Source organism: Zootoca vivipara, chromosome 16 (genome assembly GCF_965207765.1).
Source record: "Zootoca vivipara chromosome 16, rZooViv2.hap1.1, whole genome shotgun sequence".
In the NCBI taxonomy this organism is placed as follows: Eukaryota; Metazoa; Chordata; class Lepidosauria; order Squamata; family Lacertidae; genus Zootoca; species Zootoca vivipara.
In genome coordinates, this window is record NC_142599.1 from 28,771,504 (window position 1) to 28,789,347 (window position 17,844).

Here is a 17,844-nt window from a genome sequence, read left to right on the forward strand (position 1 = left end):
ATAAAAGGGCACATTCTACTCATGTAAAAACATGCTGATTCCTGGACCACCCGTGGGCCAGATCCGGGCCCTGGGCCTTAGGTTGCCTACCCTTGCTTTAGTCCTTAACCACCACCACCACCACCCCCCCAAAAAAACACCTACCATTTTTGTATTGGGCTGGAATGTAGTGATCCTACTGTTTAATGTTATCATACAAAATAAAATCCCACCATCCAAATGACTCTTGGTCCACTGATCCCCTGCATAATTTCAACTGATGCATTAATTTTTCTGGCAGGGTAATTAAATATACATATATGTACTGCAGCAATAATCTATTGGTAATGTTTGCATCTTTCCAACCCTGAGGGATCACCTGTCTGGCAGCTACTAACAAAATGTAATGAGTTCCCTTGAAGGTAAATTAGACTTGCCCCCTGAGAACACAGGTAGCAAACACAGAATAGTATCATGTACCACTTCATTGGCCTATGATAGCACTAATTTCTTTGAATACTACCTTCTTAAAAACCTCTCAGAGCGTCAGCCCCTCTTCCCAGGGAATTATGGGAACTGTAGCTCTGTGATGAGAATAGTGTCTCCTATCAAATCTAAGCACCTGTTCAAAAAACAACAACTACAGTTCCCAGGATTCTTTGGGGGAAGCCTGTTTAAAGTGGTCTAATGCTGCGTTATAGTGCCAGTGGGGCCTAAGTAAGTTCCAGGCTCGTTCTCCCACATTTTCAGTGCATTGTTGTTTAGTCGTTTAGTTGTGTCCGACTCTTCGTGACCCCCATGGACCAGAGCATGCCAGGCACTTCTGTCTTCCACTGCCTCCCGCAGTTTGGTCAGACTCCTGTTCGTAGCTTCGAGAACACTGTCCAACCAACACTCATCCCCTTCTCCTTGTGCCCTCCATCTTTCCCAACATCAGGGTCTTTTCCAGGGAGTCTTCTCTTCTCATGAGGTGGCCAAAGTATTGGAGCCTCAGCTTCAGGATCTGTCCTTCCAGTGAGCACTCAGGGCTGATTTCCTTCAGAATGGATAGGTTTGATCTTCTTGCAGTCCATGGGACTCTCAAGAGTCTCCTCCAGCATCGTAATTCGAAAGCATCAATTCTTTGGCGATCAGCCTTCTTTATGGTACAGATAGGGACAAAACGCAGGCTCCCAAAAGTACCCAATACTGTATACATTTGTATACATACCCTTATGCAACACTTCCACCTCTGCCACACCAATAGTTCAAAAGATGTTAATGAAGTCCTGCATTGCAGAAGGCTGGGCCAGAAAACCCTTGGGTGGTGCCTTCCAACTCTACAATGCTACGATTTTATGAATGTATTGCTTGTTCAGCAATTGCTGGATTCTAGATAGAAAATTGGATGGGGGACAGACACCACTAGGCTGCATGATTTGACATTACTAGGCTGCTTGGGAAGATCAGTTAGCCGCCTCTTGATGTGTGTGCCACATGTGCCAATCAGGGAATTTGTCCTTCCACCAGGTGAGTGGGAATGAGGCTCTAAATTTAATTAATAAAGGAAAGCCAGATGGCAGCAATTAGCAGAGCCAGCCAGCAATCCCGCTGTTTATCTTACATCAGTGGAAAGAACAGGGCACAGGAGAGGAGGATGTAATGACTGGGATCCCATCTGCAGCTCCCTGTTGGGTGTTGCCTATTGTGAAGGTAACACACGCACGCACACACGTGTGAAAATCTCCAGGCGCTTTCCCCTCCCCCACTTTCCCTTTCCCTCCCCCCCCCTCCGTTTCTTTGCACGGCTTTTCCTTCCCAGGAGAGAAGGCAAAGGAAGCCCTGCAGTGCCCAGCCACGGCGGCAGGGGGGCGCCCGCGTGCCAGGCGCTGCGCCTCCTCGCCGCCGCTCCACATGCCCAAATAAGGGCAAATCAGGTTGTGAGAATCAGGGAGGCGCTTGAGGGTTTGGCTCGCGCGACGCCTTATTTGGAAGCGAGAGAAGCGAAGAAGAAGGAGGGGAAGAGGGGGCGGGGGAGCAACGAGCGGCCCGGGCAGGGCGCGCGTTCGCGCGGAGGGACAGGCGGCGGCAGCAGCAGCAACAGCAGCTGCAACGTGCACGCGCCTGTGTGTGTGTTGCAGAGAGGAAAAGGAGGGGGAGGAGGGAGGGACGCGCGCCTGGCTCGCCGCTACACAAGTCCCCCTTTGTCTCTTTCTGGTGCATATTTGCAAAGGCTTAGAATTGCGTGCATCAAAAGATGCTGAAGTCTTCCTTCTTTCCTTCCTAGAGATGGAGGGCGGGGGTGAAGGAGATTTGCTGCAATGCGGAGGGGTACTTCTCATTTTTCTCTCTCTTCCCCCCTTCCAAGCCTTCCTTGATCTCTCTGTTTCAAGTGCCTTCGCCCCCCCCCCCAACAGCAAGAAAGAGGTAGCTGCTGCAGTGGCGATCTGATTTACGCTCTACATCCAATGCACATCTAAAGTGCATGCCTATCTCTCCCCCACCCCTCCAAGAATCCTGCGAAAGTTAAAGGATACAGTATTATTATTATTATTATTATTATTATTATTATTATTATTATTATTATTATTTATACCCCGCCCATCTGGCTGGGTTTCCCCCACCACTCTGGGCGGCTTCCAGCAAATACCAAAATACATTAAAATATCACAGATGAAAAACTTCTCTAAACAGGGCTGCCTTTAGGTGTTTTCTAAATGTCAGGTAGTTGTATATCTCCTTGACCTCCGATGGGAGGGCGTTCCACAGGGCGGGCACCACTACCGAAAAGGCCCTCTGCCTGGTTCCCTGTAGCTTTGCTTCTCGCAGGGAGGGAACCGCCAGAAGGCCCTCGGCGCTGGATCTCAGTGTCCGGGCAAAACGATGGGGGTGGAGACGCTCCTTCAGGTATACAGGACCGAGGTCATTTAGGGCTTTAAAGGTCAGCACCAACACTTTGAATTGTGCTTGGAAACATACTGGGAGCCAATGTAGGTCTCTTAGGACCAGTGTTATGTGGTCTCAGCGGCCACTCCCAGTCACCAGTCTAGCTGCCGCATTCTGGATTAATTGCAGTTTCTGGGTCACATTCAAAGGTAACCCCACGTAGAGCGCATTGCAGTAGTCCAAGCGGGAGATAACTAGAGCATGCACCACTCTGGTGAGACAGTCTGCGGGCAGGTAGGGTCTCAGCCTGTGTACCAGATGGAGCTGATAGACAGCCGCCCTGGACACAGAATTAACCTGTGGCTCCATGGACAGCTGTGAGTCCAAAATTCAGGACCAGGGAGTCCCCCACACCCGCCCGCCTCCTGTCCCCCCAAAATAGTACTTCTATCTTGTCAGGATTCAACCTCAATCTGTTAGCCGCCATCCATCCTCCAACCGCCTCCAGGCACTCACACAGGACCTTCACTGCCTTCACTGGTTCTGATTTAAAAGAGAGAGTTGGGTGTCATCCGCATACTGATGAACACCCAGCCCAAACCCCCTGATGATCTCTCCCAGGGCTTCATATAGATGTTAAAAAGCATGGGGGAGAGGACAGAACCCTGAGGCACCCCACAAGTGAGTGCCCACCAGTACTGGGAATTGTAGTATTTTGAGGTGGAAAAATTTCCCGAGATTCTGTGTGCGTGTTGTATTTCCCCCCCATGTGCTTTATATGTATGGTGTGCACCTGCCCTTTGTGTGCCTGTGCCTCATCCTGGGGGTTCCACTTAAAACACAGTTTTGGCACAAACAAGGTGGTGTCAATAGCTGCAGGTGGGGGAGGCCTTGTAGCCCTCTCTCCCTCAATGAAGAACCTCTGTCTTTTTAATTAATCTTTGCAAAGGATAAGGAAACAGTTGTTGCGGCCTTCTCTCTGGCAGTGCAAACTGAGGCATGCCTACTCTGAAGTAAGTAAGGCCTATTCGAGTTCAGTGAGTTTTAACCCCAGGCAGGTTGAGTGAGTCCAAGGTGCAACACGGTATGAATCAACGGCCTCTCTCTTTGAGATTCTTTTTTAAAGGCCTTTTGGGAAATAGAGGGAAAGAGCGATGAAGATGCTGCAACATGATCTAGGTGTGTGTGTCCGTGTCCAAATGTATCTACTCATAAGTAAAGCCAATGGGGCTTACTTCCAGGGTATGTGAGTTGGCAAAAGGCAAAAAGCAATGGGTGCCTCCCGGCATCTTTGTCTGGCCCCCAAGCCACACCCTCTCTCCAGGCCACACCCCTTATCTCTCCTGCCCCTTGCCCACCTTTGACTGCTTCTTGAACCCTGGAATGTGCTTGTGAAGAGTGGCAATGCCTCTTGCTGGCCTAGATGGAGAGGTGTGAAGCCTGTGGCTGGAATGTAGTGCTCTGCTTTCTTTTGGACCACATCGGTGATGCCAAGAGGAAGGTCTTGTCGGAGCGCCATACACACTGCCCAGGCTTGCGCCCCAGGGAGGTCACATCAGTGCTGCTAAAGCAGCGGCTTGGCTTCACCCCTGGAAGCACAGACTGATGCCTGCAACAGTATGGGAGTCCATTGCGCAACCACTTTTGCTTCTGGCCCTGGGAAGGTTGTATGCAATGGAGTGGCCCTTAAACCAGGCATAGGCAACCTTGGCTCTCCAGATGTTTTGGAACTACAACTCCCATGATCCCTAGCTAACAGGGTCAGTGGTCAGGGATCATGGGAGTTGTAGTTCCAAAACATCTGGAGAGCCAAGGTCGCCTATGCCTGCCTTAAACTGGTAGATTCTCTGCCCCTACTAATACGCAATTTCCTGGGATTAAGACCCATTAAGTGCTATGAATTAATCAGCAGGCTGTTCCTTTGGGCCTCTCTTTTGGAAAAAGAGGGTAGGGGAAACTCTCGCTCTTTGTAAGTTGTTGGACTCCCAATTTCCATTAGCCCCAACCAGCATGGTCAGTTGGTAAGGGATGATGGGACGTGTAGTCCAGCTACATCATTGGAGGCCCACAGCCTGTCCCCACCATAGGTTCAAAACATATCCTGCCAACCAGCCCCAAAATGCCGGCTCTCAGAGTAAGAAAGAGCGATTAAACTGCAAAATAATAAATGAATGATGCATTAAAACCACCACCATCTGTGCACTGTAGTAGGATTGCCAATCGATCAGAAAATAAAATGGGCCATTAGGTTTTATAAGTAGACATCAAAATATTTGCAGATCAAATGACTGTAAAAACAGGAACAGGAAGCGGAAAAATGAGTGCCAACTCTACTCAGTCAGCAATCCTGTGGAGAGAGTGTAGTTACCATAGGGAGACCCACACCATAGGTATGTTATAGGAAAATAAGGTATAAAGCACATCCAATGCACATTTAAGCACACCACTTCCCCCAGAGAATCCTGGGGGCCTGCCTCACAGAGCTACAGTTCCCAGCAACTGTAAGAAATTACAGTTCCCACCATTCTTTGGTGGAAGTCATGTGCTTTCTATGTGTATTGGATGTGCTTTCAATGTATGGAGTGGATCTGCTCGAAATCTACCATTTTAATGTAATTTCTTTTTCCAGGAACAACTTTTCTAAGCTTTGTGCAAGTGAGCCCTTTGTTCATGGGGCTGTAAAGAAGAAAATTTCCTGTACATTGTAAGGCAGGACTGGGGAACCTCTTTGTGTCCCCCCCACCCCCACCCCATTTCCAGCCTTGCTGGGGGAAAGCATTCTCCCTAACCACTGGCCATGCTGGCTGTGGGGGGGGGGAGTTGGAGTCTCAGCAACACCTGCAGAGCATTTCATTGGCTACTGAAGTCCTCATGGAAATTCAACAATGTTTTAGATTGAATTTCTCCTAACATACACATACTTGTGTGCAATTCTGCCCAATTTTTACAAAGGAATAATTCCTTTTATGCAATGCATTTTTGTGCACTGTTTTCACTAATTCATGCACACTTTACCCCCAAATTGTTTTGGAGAGTGTGCATCAGGCAGGTTTATCTAACAGTGCGGATGGATTTGCCTCTCCCCCCCCACCCCCCCACCTTCCTAGCACTGATGCTGTTGTGCCCTTCAAACTACCTCCTATTTAAGCCGAGCTATTTTCCTGCTGGCAGACGTGGATCTTTTTTCTCCGGGCTTTTTATGTTTTCCTAAAATGGGCATATAATTTATGAGTACCTACTCTGTCTCACTCGCTCAGCAATCGTTGGGGACCAAAGAATTTCCCTCGCCTTCTATTTCCAGAGCAAAAAAATCTCTTCAGAATTTCCAGTTCAGTTTTCTCCTCTTTCCCCCCCTCTTATTCTTTTTACCAAACCATGAGAAATTAAAACTGGAGGTGCTGAGGTGTGTGTGGGGGGGGGGGTTGGAAATCAAAGCACAGAATAAATGTGTTCCTTTTAGCTTCCGTCAGCCTTTCATTCCCCCACACCCCCTGCCCCAGCGTGTGGCTAGGATCTCTGCTGTGGTGGGAGGCTGGTTGAGTTATGCACATTCTAGTGCTGCCAAGTAATTCGATCGTGGGTGTCTTGATCCCATCAGCACACTGCACCTCGCAGCCAGTCCCTTAGCTCAGTGGTAGAGCATCTGTTGAAGTTCCTGGGTTCAAACCCCTGCATCTCCTGTGAGAGTTGGTAGAGACCCTTCTAGGAAATTTTGGTGCCTTCTGCCTGCATAGCAGATGCTCTGCAGTGACCCGCGGATCTTCCAAATAAAACAGGAACACAAGAAGGAGACTTGAACTGAGTCAGTCCCATGGGTCCATCTAGCTCAGCATTGTCTACACTGACCGGCAGCAGCTCTCCAAAATTTCATAGGAAAGTCTCTACCACCTGGATTTTAATGCTCCTGTTTTTATTTTTTATTTTGCTTTAATTTTCTTACTGTTTAAATGGGTTTATTTATTTTTTGCTTTTGTTAAATTTCCTTGGGGGCCCCTGTTAGGACCAAATGGTAGCATGAAAATGTTTTAATCAATAAATGCCCTCTCCACTTGCTCAGAGTCACTCTAGACACATGTTGCTTGAAGGGTGAGGCCAGGAATTAGGTGTGCACAATCTCTAGACATCTGCCTCGAAAAGAATCTTTGACTGTTGAAGAAGCCTTGAATTCTGTTAAACCCCCAAACATCATTTCAAACGCACATATTTTTTTTATTCGACCACTTGGACTCCATCTCCTATCCACCCCTGTGGGAGACCTACAAGCCTGTCCTAGTGTGGCTGTAAAAAAAAAGCCCTTAACTTCAATTTTTGAAAGTTAAAACAATTTGAAGAGAAACTGCAACCATTAAACTGCAAGAGGTTCAATGCTATCATGTGGGTTGAATGGGGAGGAGACAAAGCGGTTTTTAAAATCCCACTACTGTACATGTCTTTATTGGCTTGCCAATGTTGGACTCTGTTACCATAAAAGCATAGAATTGTAGAGTTGGATGAGGCCTTGAGCATCAACTAGTCCGGTGTTTCCCAAACTGCTTTTGGATACAATTCCCATCATCCCTGGGATGATATCTATCCCTATCTAGGGATAATGGGAAATGGGCAACACTGACTAATCCCCACCCACCATTGCAATGCAGGAATCGCAACTAGAGCACTTATGACAGATGGTCATCCAGCAACAACTGTTTTGTGAATTACCACTGTATATTACTTTTTATTCTTATTTATTCCCTCCCCTTTCTCCTGAAGGAGTTCAAGGAAAAACACATTAGAAAATAGATACAACCGAAAACAAAATAAGTTAAAACTAAAACAGTCAAACTGCTACTCCAGCAGGAAAGGAATAGCAAGCTAATGACAACAATTGTCATCCAAAGGCCAAGATAAACAAATGTGTCTTAAACGCATGCCAAAATACTGACAGTGCGAAGGACAAGCATAAACGATAGTATGGATGAGTCACTTTAGGCTTAGGAGCAAATATGGCCCTCCGGGCAAGACTTAAAGCGTAGCCACTTGTGGGACTAGGAGCGGCATCTTCAAGGGTAAAGGTAAAGGGACCCCTGACCATTAGGTCCAGTCGTGACCGACTCTGGGGTTGCGCGCTCATCTCGCATTATTGGCCGAGGGAGCCGGCGTATAGCTTCCAGGTCATGTGGCCAGCATGACAAAGCTGCTTCTGGCAAACCAGAGCAGCACATGGAAACGCCGTTTACCTTCCCGCTGTAGCGGTTCTTATTTATCTACTTGCATTTTGACGTGCTTTCGAACTGCTAGGTTGGCAGGAGCTGGGACCAAGCAACGGGAGCTCACCCCGTCACAGGGATTCGAACCGCCGACCTTCTGATCAGCAAGCCCTAGGCTCAGTGGTTTAACCACAGCGCCACCTGGGTCCCTGGGCATCTTCAAGGGTAGCCCCATGTAAAATGCACTGCAGTAGTCCAGTCAATGAAAGGCTTGCTGAAACGCAGCAAGGAATGGGGATAGCAGGTAAACCAGCCAGAGCTGGAAATAAGCACTTGCTGCTGAAGCCACCAGTGACAGTAATGGATCCAGGATTATCCCCAAGCTATTGTTTTCCTCATTCCCAAATATAGGAATCGCCTGTCATTAGCACTATTGCTGGCATTCAGTTGAAATTTATTTACCTTCAGAATGTGGTCCAGCACCTGTACATCCTCCCCTGATTTGGATGGAGAGATAGAGCTCCCAGGTTCCTGGAAGACTGCTCCCAACGGTAGCACAGGAGGCAGAATAGACAGACCCCCTGAGGGATCCCAATGCCCCCAAACCATGTGGCCAAGCTGCAGTTATTCCAGCTTTACTTTCTGATGGGAGCAGGGCCTCCAAGTCGCAACCCCAAATCGTTCCAGAAAGAAAGTGCAGCCAATGGTGTTGAAAGGCACGGAGAGATTGAGGAGAGCCAACTCTCTCTCTCTCTCTCTCTCTCAGGCAGGGTGACCAAGGGTTTTCCAGTGCCATAACCAGGCCTAAAGCCGGATTGAAAAAGGCCTAGATAATCTGCTTCATCTAGGCATGTTTGCAGTTGGTCAGCCACCACCCTTTCAGCTACGTAATTATCTGTGTCTCTGACCTCACTGTTTGCAATACAAGCACACCTAAGCACACATGGGTAGCTCAGGATTGCACTCAATGCAACCGGGTGCAGTGGATTTCAATCCACAATAGTTTGTGCCATGGTATATTTATTGGTCTTTAACACATCACATGATCTTTGCTGGTTTTGCCACAGGAGAATAATATGGTTGTCCATCTGGAGATAATATTATCACACCAAGAAAGGGGTGCATGTTTGTCTCCATATGTTGTTGAAATAAATCTCCCATCATTCCTGGCACTGGCTTGATGTGGCTAGGGCTGATGGGAGTCTAGTAATCTGGAAGGCCACAGGTTCCCCTTTACTCCTTTACTCTCTTACTGTTGCTTATTATTATTATTACTCAGTGCTTTTTTTCTGGGGGGGGGATGCAGGGGTATGCATACCCCTAAACATTTTGTGAATCTTTGTACTTTTGTCCATTTACTGTATTTACTTTTCCCGATTTGAACTATAAAATGGTTATTTTCTTGAGTCAAAATGAGAGTACCACTAAGCATTTTGTTTAGAAAAAAGGACTATTACTTATTACTAAATACAACATAATAATTCCTAGATAAAGCGCAAGGTCTTTCTGTTCCTGCACCCCCAGACAAAAAATATATATATTTAAATTTTAAAAGGTAAGGGAACGCAGTTCCCCCGAGTTCCTGCTCAAAACGCCCCCTACTTGCCGAATGTGGCCCTCCAGAGGTTGACTAGACTCCAGCTGCCAGCATCCCCGGCAATCAACCTAGGCTGGCTGGCATGGATGATGGGAGCTGGAGTCCAAGCAGGCGCCGGCGGCCGCAGGTTCCCCAACTCCGGCCTGTCACAATGAACTACGTTTCCCAGGATTCTTGTGGGGGGTGTCGGGAAAGGGAAAGGCCAGTGGAAAGGAGACGAGGCCTTTTTTGGGGAGAGTGTGAAGAGAGAGAGAGAGAGAATGGGGGGAGGACTCGGTTTCCCATGGCGCACCGCGCCTCCGGACCGGAAGCGGCTCCTCCTCGGGAGGCGCCTTAAAGCGGAAGCGTCGTGCCGGGGCGGGGCTGCAGTTCCTTTTGGGCCTCGCTTGACGCGCAGACTGAGTCGGAGCCGCCGCCTCGGAGAAGGAAGTAGCAGTCGCCGCCGACGCCGCAACAGCAGCCGCTCCGAGCGCGAAGAGCACCGCCGACGCCGCGCACACCTTCTCTCCCTCCTTCACCTTCCCCTTCGTCGCCTGCAGCACCATGGTAAGACCCGGCGCGGCCCCTCGCCTCCACTGCCCCCCCACCGCCCGCCCCACACACCGGGCCGCCATCTTGTCTCCCGGCCGCCATTTTGAGGGGGGCTCTCGGGGGCCCCTTTCCCCCTACCCCATCTGGCTTTGGCAGTGAAGGTGCCTCTTTGGCTCTTATGTAGCGGCCCCCCCACCGCCTATCCCCTCGCCGTCCTCCCCCCCGCGTCGCATTCTGGCAATCACATGGCCAGTCACATGGGGAGGAGCTATTTTCTGTAGTGGGAGGGGGAAGGGAACCCCCTCATCCTCCCAACCTCCTCACCCCCCCCCCCACCACGCCCGACCTATATATCACCCTTCTTACGGGGTGTGATGCTGGATGCAATCCTATTTTTTCCCTTTTACTCCCCCCCCCCCATTTTGTAGAGCTGGATGGGAGAGGGTAGAACCCAGGAGCCCCATAAGTGTGGGGTGTCCTAATGCCTTCCGAACCGGCATTGCCCTTTCTTGCTTCTTAATTTGAAAGACCTGCGCAGAGGGAACTCGCTGTCCTCTTCCTTTCCCGGACGTCTGTTCTTTCCCTGCCGCCTCCGTCCCTCCCTCTTCCTCTCTTTTCCCCAATAGCTTCTCTCTACAGAGATGCAGGTTAAGAGGGATATATAGAGGAGTCTGTTGTGTGTAGGTCCCGGCGCGGGGAGTGGGGAGCCAAGACTTTCACGTGGCTGTGGCATTGCAGCACTTTTATCCCCCACCCCACCCAAAATACCTGGATAAAACTATTTGTCCCCTCGCCAAAGAGCAGGTTCTAAATGCTGGCTGAATGTGGCACCTCTCCTAAAATGTCTATCAAATGATACTCTCAGGCTTGTGGTTTATATCCTTCCTGCAGCAAGAGCTGGTCTGCCAAGAGACTCCTTAATAGTGCTGGCGAGAAATTCCTGGGCTCTTGATCCTCTCACATTTTTCTCCTCCCCTCCACCTTGCCAAAATTGCTCTCTACTGCTGGTTTTAAAAACGCACCCCCTTCTTCACTTTCCGAACTCTGAACTGGACGGGCTGCTTCCCTTGCCCGGGATTTACACCCCCCCCCCCAAAAAAGAGATCCTGTGCTGTTTCCCAGCTTCTGCTGGTGACAATAGACCTCTCCCCCTCTCAAGAAAAACCACAGTCCTGAGCAGCACCTCCTGATTGCTGCCACTTAACCTTCTCTCCTCCCCCCCCCATCCCCTGCAACACAAGTCTACTTCCTTTTCTGGTGCTGGAGGCAGGAGGCCAAGCACCTCCCTCCAGACTGGCGGCTTTGGGGCACCTGCTGTCTCTGCTTTTGCATTCTGTGCCTTTCCCACCCCAGAAAGCTAGTGCCAGATTCCCAGCATCTCTTCTCCTGGGGGCAGGCATGGAACCCAGGAGATTTTTTTCTTCTTTAAGAAAACACTCCCTAGTTGGTTTATTTCCAATTCTGGCTGTTAAATCACCAGTACATACCACTCCCAATCCTGCCTTCCGTCATCATCCTAACCTTAACCTGAATCCATTTCCTTCTATCTCTTTATTTTAGCGATGGGGATTTCTGACTCTGTTTAAAAGGTCAATTGGAGGGGTCCCTCTTTGTGTGTGTGTGTGTGTGAGAGAGAGATAGGGGGGGGGAGAGAGAGAGAGAGAGAGAGAGAGAGGTCTGCCCCAAATTCACTGTCTAGTCATTTGAAGTAGTCCTTGTAAAAAAAGTTTTATGTGGCTTAACTCCAGATGACTCTGCGTTGGAGTCAGTTTCTCCACAGAACCTGCTCTGGGAAAGGCATCTAGGTTTAGGCTCTGGGATCTTGTCCATAACTGCCTGGCCTCAGTAGCCAGCCAAAATTTGTGGTTGCCTTAAACCTTTTCCTCTTCATTTCCTGTAGGGATGGGGAGTTTGAGGCTTATCTCTATTGCACTGAGCTTAGGATGTGCTTTGAAGTTGCCTCCACAGCGCAAGATCAGGGATAAAATCTCTGCTCCCCAGTTCTGAGCTCCGGAAGAGGGTGGGGGCTGGTCTGTGTCATGCTCTACTTCTGAAGCACTCAGAATGGGGGGGCAGTGATTGCTCATGCTTTACAGAGTTTGAAAGGATTCTTCCTTATGGCAAGTGAGTTTGTGGATCCATTTTTGAGCCCTTGCTAATTAGCATTGGTGAATGTAAGAGTTCTTCTGGATCAGCCTGGATGTCATTCTGGGGACACCAGCATATTTCTGCATTGCAGAGGGTTAGACTATATAGTCCTCAGGGTCCCTTCCAAATCAGAGTCCTGGGGTCAGCAAACTTTTTCAGCAGGGGGCCGGTCCACTGTCCCTCAGACCTTGTGGGGGACCGGACTATATTTTTTTTGGGGGGGGGGGAAACGAACGAATTCCTATTTCCCCACAAATAACCCAGAGATGCATTTTAAATAAAAGGACACGTTCTACTCATGTAAAAACATGCTGATTCCCAGACCGCCCGCGGGCCGGATTTAGAAGGCAATTGGGTCACATCCGGCCCCCGGGCCTTAGTTTGGGGACCCCTGGATCAGACCAAAGGCCCCGTCACCCCAGCATCCTGTTTTTCCACAGTTGCTACTTGCCAAGCAGGCCATGAGGGCAACCTGGCATTTCTCTCCAGCTACTGATATTCAGGCACAGTTGCACCTCTGAACATGGGCGGGTCCACATAGTCATCATGTGTGGGAAGCTAGTAATCTTGTCTAATCCCTTTCAAAGCCATCTGGGCTAGTGCACATCACCACATCAAGTGGCAGCGAATTCTGTAAATGAATTATGCACCACACGAATAAGTATTTTCTTTATCCGTCCTGATTATCCTGCCATCTGGTTCATTGGATAACCCAGAGATCCAGTACTATGGAAGTGGGAGGGTATGCATCTTATTCTCTCTCCCACATGTGGAGGCTTTGGTGTGGCTATTGGCTGACTCCTTTCCTTTCTCCCTCCCTCCCTGGGCAGGCATCTGGCGTAGCCGTCTCCGATGGAGTTATCAAGGTCTTCAATGACATGAAGGTGCGCAAAGCATCCACCCCGGAAGAGGTGAAGAAGCGCAAGAAAGCTGTGCTCTTCTGCTTGAGCGAAGATAAGAAGAACATCATCCTGGAAGAGGGGAAGGAGATCCTGGTGGGGGATGTGGGGGACACCATTGATGACCCCTACCTCCACTTCGTCAAGATGCTGCCAGACCGTGACTGCCGCTATGCCCTTTACGATGCCACCTATGAGACAAAGGAAAGCAAAAAGGAGGACCTTGTCTTCATCTTCTGGTGAGGACTCCCTCCTCAAAACAAAACAAACTAAAGCCCACTCTGGGGCTATTGCCAGGCCACCCTTTATCCCCTCCCCCCAGGCTCCCCCCCTTCCCGTACTTGGGGAATCATGTTGAAGAGTAGTTCCTTTGGCCAGAAAAACGCTACCAAGCAAATGTGATCAGAGCAAAGGGTCTGGTGTGTTTGGAACCCTTTGTTGGAGGCTACTTGCCTGGGTGACAGAAAAGCCTGGCTACTTTTTCTGAGCTGGACACTGGATTCTATCTGCTCCAGCCACCCCCCTCCCCCAGATCTCATGAAAAGGTCTATTCAGGACCTGTCTTGCCACACTCCTTCCCGGGTGTCAAACCAAGGGCTGTTGAGAACAACCCGCTGGAGAAGATAGCAAGTGACTGAGCTTGGCTGAGGGCTCTAGGATTTTCATGGCAGAACACGAGGATTTCACTCTGGGCACCTTGGTTCTCTTCAGAGTTGACAATGGGGGCAGAGCTGCTTTGATGTGGCTTGCCTGGAAATCCTAGGGGTAGGGATAGATCACTGCCTCAGGCACCTTCCTGGCTTCCTGGCACTGTTGGCATGATAAATGTGGGGTTAAAGTCAGGGAAGCATTCCTCCACCTCACATATATGCACCCCCCTCCCATATACCTGGGATACAGAGAATAGAAATCTGTTCCCAAGCAGTTCAGTTTGTGCCAATATCAAATTGTGGCATGGCAACAGCACAACTATTTTAAACACCGTGTATATCCCAGGTAAGGGGTGGTGGTGGTATAAACAACCCAGGAATGAGAGGCAATTGTTGCCCTACACAGTGTGCAGGGAAATTTGGGCTGCCCTGTTGTAGTCTTCATTTTAAAAGGCTGTAGGTCATGGAATCTGTAGCACAGAACTGGGGAACCCTGGGCCCTCATGATGTTCCTGGGCTCAACTCATCCCTCACCCATTGGCCATGCTGGCTGAGACTGAAGGCAGTCCAACAACATCTGGAGGACCATAAGTTCCCCCACCCTCTGTTCCAGCAGGTGAGGGGGGAAGTATCTTTGTCCCAGGATTCCGTTTGAGGAAGTGACTCCCATTAGGCAGATGGATGACGTGGCTGCTGCTATACCCTCAGGCACCTTCCTTCTCTATCTTTCTCCGCTCCTTGAGCTGTTTTCACCCTGTTCAGACTAAGAAGGGAGGATATATATTTGTTATTCCCATGGGGGTTGGGGCTGGTCACACTCCTGGTGTTGAGGTTGCTGTTTTGTCTCCCTGCAGGGCGCCTGAGTGTGCCCCCCTGAAGAGCAAGATGATCTATGCCAGTTCTAAGGATGCCATCAAGAAAAAATTCACAGGTGAGAGCTGGTGCGGTTGCCTCTTTCACACCAGGGGGATAGGAGTTGGGGACTGGTCTGCCGGGGGAAGGGCTGTAGCTCAGCAGTAGAGCACATGCCTCTTACGCAGATGGCCCCACGCTGGATCCCTGGCATCTGCAGGTACAGCTGGGAGGGGAGCCGTGTCTGAAATATTGGAGAGCTGCCAGTCAGTGAAGCCAATATTGAGTTAGTATGACCCTGCATATGGCAGCTTCCTCCTAGGCCAGTCTGTGTCTTGGTTTTGAAGCTGATGCTCACCTCAGAAGCATGTGATACGCTCAAGCTGCTCACTGACCGCTGTCGATTTGCATACTGTGCATCTCCATCACTTAAGAGAACCAGCCCTTGGCTTAGTCAGCAGTACAAGAGATGCTTTGAACTCCCAAGTAATTACTGTCAGTGTAGCGATTAATTTTGCAAGATGCTTTTGTCTTGTGCTTGCCTCTCCGCAGCCATCTTGGAGGGGCAGAATCTGGCCTTGCGAGAAGCAAATTGACGCTGGCCACTGCTTTCCTGTGCCATGCTCCTATCTGCAATAAGGCTCCCCCCTCTCCCAAAATGGAGAGAAGGCCTTCACATGATCAGAAGTGGCAAATGGTAGGGCCCAAAGTTTAAGGCTTGGTAGTGCTGTGCTCAGAGGCTCATAGAGCAGGGATAGTCAGACTATGGCCCCCAGAATATGTTGCTGGACTCCTATCAGCCCCAGCCAGCATAGTTGGGTATGCTGGGAGTTTTCCAGGAACAGGTTCCACCCTTCATTTAGACGTTTGAGCCTCCCCAGCAATATTTCAGTTATATCATTGTGGGTTGGCTATGTTGAAATCAATGGGACAGATTTAGACATTGATTCAGCCCTAGGCATTTTTGAAATGCCCTTAAAGTGGCTGTTAACAATGTAGTGGTGAAATATTAATTTAATAATAATTTATTATTTATACCCCGCCCATCTGGCTGGGTTTCCCCAGCCACTCTGGGCAACTCCCAACCAAATATTAAAAACATGATACAGCATTAAACATTAAAAACTTCCCTAAACAGGGCTGCCTTTGCTTCCTGAATAAACAGTTGATTGGGCTCAAACCCTACTTTTGGTCCCTTCCATGTCGCCTTCTCGTTCATCTTCACTCTCATTGTCTGAAAACAGCGTGCTAATTCCCACAACTACCTCCCAACTTTGTACCGGCAACAGGCCCACACTTACCTCCACCTGAGATTGACTTGACCGCTCTCCCCAGTCTGACCCCCCCTCCGTGCATCTGAATAGCAGCTAGCAGGCTGAATGACTTTTCAGATGCCACAAATGGAGCGTTGAGCCAAGGAGGTCCAACTCTTCATAAGTTTCTTGGACAGCCTTCACTAGCCTGGCGTCCCACAGACATTTCAGGATTGCAGCTCTCACCAGCCCCAGCTTGCATGGCTGGTTCTGGAGGGGGTACCATTGGTGGAGGCTGTTCTTGGGAGCTGCTGCCAGTGACTTTGGCCATTCAAATTGCCAGTGCAATTTGTGGCTGCTACAAATTGCAGAGGTGGTGGGGTTGTTGAGACCGGGGAGCTGTGGTGGTGGACCAAATACAGAGATTGGAATTAAAGGGGTGGATAGCTGCTGTTCTGCAGGTCTAACACCTTCCTAGCCACAGTGTGTGTGGGGGGGGGAGGCATTGTTGTTCTTCAGCCTTTGTTCTATCTCTAGTAGCTGCTAGTGGGGAAGGGGTAGTGTTTTCTCTGATCTGGGGATCAGCCTGTTGAATTGGCTGGGCAGGAGTACATGATGGAGGTCAGCAAGAGCCACTCACATCCCCACCTCTTCCCTTGCAGGGATCAAGCACGAGGTGCAAGCAAACTGCTACGAGGAAGTGAAGGATCGCTGCACCCTTGCGGAGAAATTGGGCGGCAGTGCCGTCATCAGCTTGGAGGGCAAGCCCTTGTGAGCCACCCCCTCCCCCGTCGTGCCAGCGTCTTCGGAGCTTCCATATTATTGGCCCTGTGCTATCATTTTTTGGGGGTTCGGTGGGTGGGATGTGGGGTGGGTTCTCCGTTTTAGTTAGGTTCCGGTTTTCTGCCTTCTCACCTTTTTACCCCCTCTGGTGCTCCCTTCTCATGAAAGCAGCTGCATCCCAACCTTGCGGCTGCTGTTAAAACTTGCCAAACCAGCTACAGCTCCTTCTCCCTGTTCCCCGGGCCCCTAAACCTTCCTCTATCCTTCCTCCCCCCCAAAGCCTAGACTCTTAAGGTGGCATTCCTTTGAGGCCCCACTTCTTGGCTGCTTCCTTCACCCCATGGGACCATTGGTTTCCTCCATTCCAGCTTTGGGACCACTCTCAAGCAGGATTCCACTCCTGGCCAAGGCTTGAATATGGTGTGGGAGGGAGGGCAAAAGGAAGGGGGCACCTAAAGGCAGGGGTCTCCAGGGCCCCTCATTCCAAAATTAGTCCATCATTCCCAGTGTGTAAATTTTTCTTTCTTTTTTTTTGGTCTCTGTATGTGTGTTTTTGGAAAACAAATGTGGAATGGCAGCTGTGTTCCCGGCCCCCCCTCCCAGTGACCCACAACCCCTCCCTCTTTACCGCCATAGTGGCTTTGTGCTTGTCCGTAGTACTGTGTATAAATGAGATATTGTGGAGAAAGTTGCACCCATCTCAATGTTGGGGGGTGGAATTAACAAAATATGGAAGCAGCACCAATGATCTTCAATAAAAAAATTAAATAATGCTACCTCCTGGGTGTGTCTGTCTCTCTCCCCCTTTTCTTTCTCACTCACCTGAGCCTTGGGGGTTAAGCACAGGGCTGTGTGTATTTGGTGTTAAAATTTTCCTAATTATCTGCCAAGAAAAGCAACCCATTCAACCTGTGAGTTGCGCCAGGTCACTAAATCTGCTAGTTGTTGTTCTGACAATATTCTACCTCTGCCAGGAGGACAGACAGAATCCCCCCCCTCCTTCCCCCCCCATCGGTACTAGAAACCTTCAACCACCTGTTTGCTTCCAGCATGAACCAGGTGATGCCCACATTTTAAATAAAACCCGATGATCATGAATCT

At 49.5% G+C, this 17,844-nt stretch overlaps 1 protein-coding gene across 1 annotated transcript; it reads left to right on the forward strand.

The window, feature by feature from the left end:
* The first annotated feature begins 10,005 nt into the window (after nt 1-10,005).
* On the forward strand, nt 10,006-17,519 carry CFL1 (cofilin 1). The gene is made up of 4 exons (XM_035098398.3): nt 10,006-10,173; nt 13,137-13,444; nt 14,710-14,786; nt 16,623-17,519. The coding sequence occupies exons 1-4, from the start codon at nt 10,171-10,173 to the stop codon at nt 16,733-16,735; spliced, it is 501 nt and encodes a 166-aa protein (XP_034954289.1). The 5' UTR covers nt 10,006-10,170; the 3' UTR covers nt 16,736-17,519.
* Nucleotides 17,520-17,844: the final 325 nt, after the last annotated feature.